The 4,805-nt window shown below is 37.1% G+C and overlaps 1 protein-coding gene across 1 annotated transcript; it reads right to left on the bottom strand.

The window, feature by feature from the left end:
- Positions 1 to 560: 560 nt before the first annotated feature.
- On the bottom strand, positions 561 to 3,336 carry LOC131071191 (S-adenosylmethionine synthase 2). Its single transcript, XM_058006909.2, has 2 exons — positions 3,194 to 3,336; positions 561 to 2,084 (listed from the first exon to the last, which is right to left on the bottom strand). Exon 2 carries the CDS (start codon positions 2,076 to 2,078, stop codon positions 906 to 908), a length of 1,173 nt encoding a protein of 390 aa, XP_057862892.2. The 5' UTR covers positions 2,079 to 2,084; positions 3,194 to 3,336; the 3' UTR covers positions 561 to 905.
- Between the last annotated feature and the right edge of the window lie 1,469 nt (positions 3,337 to 4,805).

Here is a 4,805-nt window from a genome sequence, read left to right as displayed (position 1 = left end):
GTTCCCTTTCTTTTAAAAAATACTTGCAAAATTGTAATTAATTGTCTCTTCATGGACGTTTTTCACTATCAAACTTTTGGTAATCTATTGCACATATTGAGATTATTGTCTCTTGTTTAACCATCATTCCTTCTATTTCTATATATTAAGTTTATATTCCAAATAGAAAAATTATAATTATTCTTAAAATTAATGTAACAAACGAATAAATTTAACAATAACTTATTATTTCTAAGATATTATTTAATAGAACCTATTTATATTTCAATAATTTATTTCATAAATGATTTCATGAATTTTTGTTACTATTTCATTAAGACTTCAATGATTCAATGATTCAATGACAAGACACCAATATTAAATATTTTTTATATTTTTTAAAGATTCATAACAGAATTAAATACTGAGAATTTAGTAAAACAAATAATTTAATGAAAGATTTATTTATGATCAAACAGTATGATATTCAAAAGTAAAATTCTTTATGTTGATTATTTATATGAATTAGCCGATTGATAGAATGAACACCATGAAACCAAATCTCCATGTGAAAATAGATCTTGGCAGAGTATAATAGAGATTTTCCAAATTTCACTTATAAAAAGAACAAAAAAAGCTTACACTGACAGTGATACACTTATATATATATCATAAGCATACAAAAACTGAAGACTGCTACATGATTATACTTCTTCAAACAGAAACACAATCACTTTTCTTCAAACATCTTGACCCTGAGATGTATATAGCACCCTACAATGTGCAAGGCAAGTTTTCAATGCCAATTTTTTTTTGTTTTACCAAATTCTTGAGAGTTGTTGAGCATAGCAGGCTTCCCCACACTAGAAACTTAAATGGGTATTGCCCAAATAGTTTATTTATACTTGCCGTTGGAAAGAAAAGCCTCATACTGAGGTCTTGAGAGGCTTAACGACTTCCCAAGTGAAGTCAGGGTCATCTCTGCCAAAGTGACCATAAGCAGCAGTCTTTTGGAACCTCCCATTTCCACCCCTCTTCAAATCCAGACTGATTGAAATCATACCAGGCCTAAAATCAAAACTGTTCTTGATGATATTGAGGATTTCCTTGTCAGGAATTTTACCAGTACCATAGGAGTCCACAAACACAGAGAGAGGCTCAGGCACACCAATGGCATAGGAAACCTGCACAATGCACCTCCTGGCAAGCCCAGCTGCAACAACACTCTTGGCAGCCTGTCTAACTATATATGCTCCACTGCGATCCACCTTGGTTGGATCCTTGCCAGAGAATGCTCCTCCTCCATGAGCTCCCCATCCCCCATATGTGTCAATGATGATTTTCCTTCCAGTCAGCCCTGCATCTCCATGGGGTCCTCCAATCACAAAACGCCCAGATGGATTCAAATGGAATATGGTGTTCTCATCCATGTATTTTGCAGGGATCACCGGCTTGATCACATGCTCCTTCAGATCTGCAGCAATCTGGTCATTAGTGACAGTCTCGTCATGCTGGGTAGAGATGAGAACAGTGTGGACCCTCAGGGGAACCATGGCGCCCTTTTCATTTTTGTACTCAATTGTGACCTGGGTTTTTCCATCAGGTCTCAGCCATGAACAGGTGCCATTCTTTCTGACCTCTGTAAGCTTAGCGCCCAACTTGGTGGCCAAGACATGGGTAAGGGGCATGAGCTCAGGGGTTTCATCCGTGGCATACCCGAACATGTGACCCTGATCCCCTGCTCCAATGTCTTCAGGGCGCTTGGTGAGATGGCCATGAACACCCTGGGCAATGTCAGGGCTTTGCTGTTCAATGTTGACAAGCACTCTGCACTTGTCTGCATCCAAACCCACATCATCGGAGATGAACCCAATTTCTCTGCAGGTCTTGCGGACGATCTGCTCATAGTCGACATTAGCTTTGGTGGTGATTTCGCCAAAGACCATGACCATGTTGGTCTTGGTACAGGTCTCGCAGGCGACTTTGCTGTCGGGGTCCTGCTCCAGACAAGCATCTAAAACTGCATCAGATACTTGATCGCACAGTTTGTCTGGGTGACCCTCGTTCACCGACTCCGATGTGAACAAAAACGTCTCCATGAAGACCTGGTTGCAATCATATACACAGTAATGAAAATTATGAAACCGAAGTCAAAATCTTTAAAAATAAATTATTTACAACCAAAAAAGACGCTGCTGTTTTGCGGATTGTAATTCAATTGGTGAAGATGATTGTTTCAAATGGTGAGGATGATTGTGTCATATTACTAGATACAAATAATCTGAAATGAAACAAATGGGCGAGGTGAGAGAGAAATTTTGAAGCAAGGTGAACCAGAGCAATTGTGTGTCAATTGGTGAAGATGATTATTAGATACAAATCATCTCAGACAAATAGGATGAAGTTGAGGTGAGTCAGAGAGATTGACAAGCAAGGTGAGCTAAAGTTTTTGACAAGCAAGCTGAGTATGATTGTGTGTCCTATTGGAAGATACAAATTATCTCAAACAAATAGGATGAAGGGGAGGTGAGTCAGAGAGATTGACAAGTGAGGTGAACCAGAGAGATTATGTCAATTGGTGAAGATATTTGTGTGTCATATTAAAATATACGAATCATCTCAGACAAATAGGATGAAGGCGAGGTGATTCAGAGAGATTGACAAGCAAGGCGAATCAGAGAGATTATCTCAAACAAATAGGATGAAGGGGAGGTGAGTCAGAGAGATTGACAAGTGAGGTGAACCGGAGAGAGATTGTGTCAATTGGTGAAGATGACTGTGTGCCATATTATTAGATACAAATCATCTCAGACAAATAGGATGAAGGTGAGGTGAGTCAGAGGGATTGACAAGCGAGGTGAAGCAGAGCGATTGAGTATCAATTGGTGAGGATGATTCTGCCTTATATTATAAGATACAAATCATTTCATAGACAAGATGAGCCAGAGAGATAGTGTCAACTGATGACGATGATTGTGTATCATATCAAATCATGTGAGAAAAATAAAATGAAGGCAAAGTGAACCAGAGAAGTTCATGAAATAGGCACAAATCATGGAGAGGCAGGTTTGTGTCAGCTTAGCTGAAGGAGATTTAAAAAACAGACACACAAATCATCAAGAGCCAAGTTTGAGTCAGCTAACATACAAAATTCTGAGGATACTCTTACAATCTTTACATGAATAAAGCCAATTTCAATGAACATTGCATGTACCTGAAGAGATGGGGGATCTGAATCCGAAGAGGAAGGAATTTCTTTGCTTGAAGGAGCTTGATTTCATCTCAAAACAATACACACTTATATAGATGGCCGTAGGCAACTCACCCAATAGTTTTCTTCTTGGTAAGTGATGTAGACATTGGATTGGCAAATTCAAATGTCTGTGGGGCAGCACTGTGGTTGTTGGGGTAGGTATCCAAGTCATTTTCTGAACACTTGTGTATTTAAGTTAATGATTTATAATGGTGTTCGGTATAGAGTATGTCATTCGTGCGTTAAGTGTTGTCTCGAACAAATCTTGAATTGAAATAAAGTTTGAATTGCAGAGTAAACAAAGTTTGAAGTGGAAGAGTGGGGTCACACTTAGAATATTTTATGCTTGTATGACTGAGCGCACCTATTTGTTTGGTAAGGTGGAAGCCGTTGTAGTGGTTGGTTTTCCTTTCTTTTCCCTCCTTGCTTTTGACCTACCCACTATCCAATAGACTTCTCCACTTCATCACTTGTTTACCCACCCTCATTACAATGACTCCTCAACAAATCATTAAGCCATGGACCAATAAGACCATGACCTTTTATATTTATATATAAATGATTAAGAATTAAAAAAAAAATGGAGAACACGTAGTGATATTTACAAGATTTAGTAGATTATTGTATGGTCAAACTATCACAATTCATAGAAGTATTTAACAGTTTAATAAGACATTGTCACACAGACCTCATATTAAAAATAACTTAAAACAAATCAAAATTTATTTTTGATCATATGTTTTAAACTATTAGTAACCTTTTCAATAAAATTTGAATATATTCATTTAACATATTCATTGAACTAATTTGACCTTAAGATGTTAAACACGTTTAAAATTAAAACAAACTCATTAATTTAAAAGGTAATAGATCACTATGTCAATTTGTCTAGTTGACTTATTGAAAATATTAAATTCACATAGAATTTAATAATCTTTTATTTTTGCTAAATACAAAGTTAATTAGTTTCTCTTCTCTAATAATGTATCTTGATCTTTGTACCTCAAAACTAGGTTTTTAAGAAAAAATTATAAGAGAAAAGTGTATAGGTACTAGTTAATCATGCAAATTTTTGTGTCACTTAAGTTGTTAAAGTTGAGCTTGGTGAGTGGTCCCTACCTTTATTTGGGCTAGTGTCTGTAGCGTCCTAAATTGTACTCGCCTACAATTTTGTCCTCACTTGGACCTCACTTTGGTGCTTCGACTTCCAAGCCTTGATTGAAGTGCTGATTCTGCTCACACCACCTATGAAACCTGTTTTTTCACTATCTCCACAGTCTCCCCCCAAATTTGGAGCCCTAATTTCCAGGACCATGGCCCCCAACACCATGGTCCTCTCAAATAGGGCCCAATTTGGAGCCTCATAACGGTCACATAATTTGAGTGGGATTTTGGACCCCGTGTCAGTCTACTTCAAAAAATTAATTTGATTTTCGGGTAGACATGTATAAAACGAGGTTTACCCCTTTCATTTTAAACCTAAGAATCCGATCGATCAATTAATTAATTGCACTTTAGCAAAAATTCAAGTGACCAAGCAATCAGTCTTTCATCAAGCATTGGAGCATAAGTG

Source organism: Cryptomeria japonica, chromosome 7, assembly GCF_030272615.1.
Source record: "Cryptomeria japonica chromosome 7, Sugi_1.0, whole genome shotgun sequence".
Lineage (NCBI taxonomy): Eukaryota > Viridiplantae > Streptophyta > Pinopsida > Cupressales > Cupressaceae > Cryptomeria > Cryptomeria japonica.
Note: the sequence above shows the minus strand (reverse complement) of the source record. Positions and strands in the feature narration are given on the sequence as shown.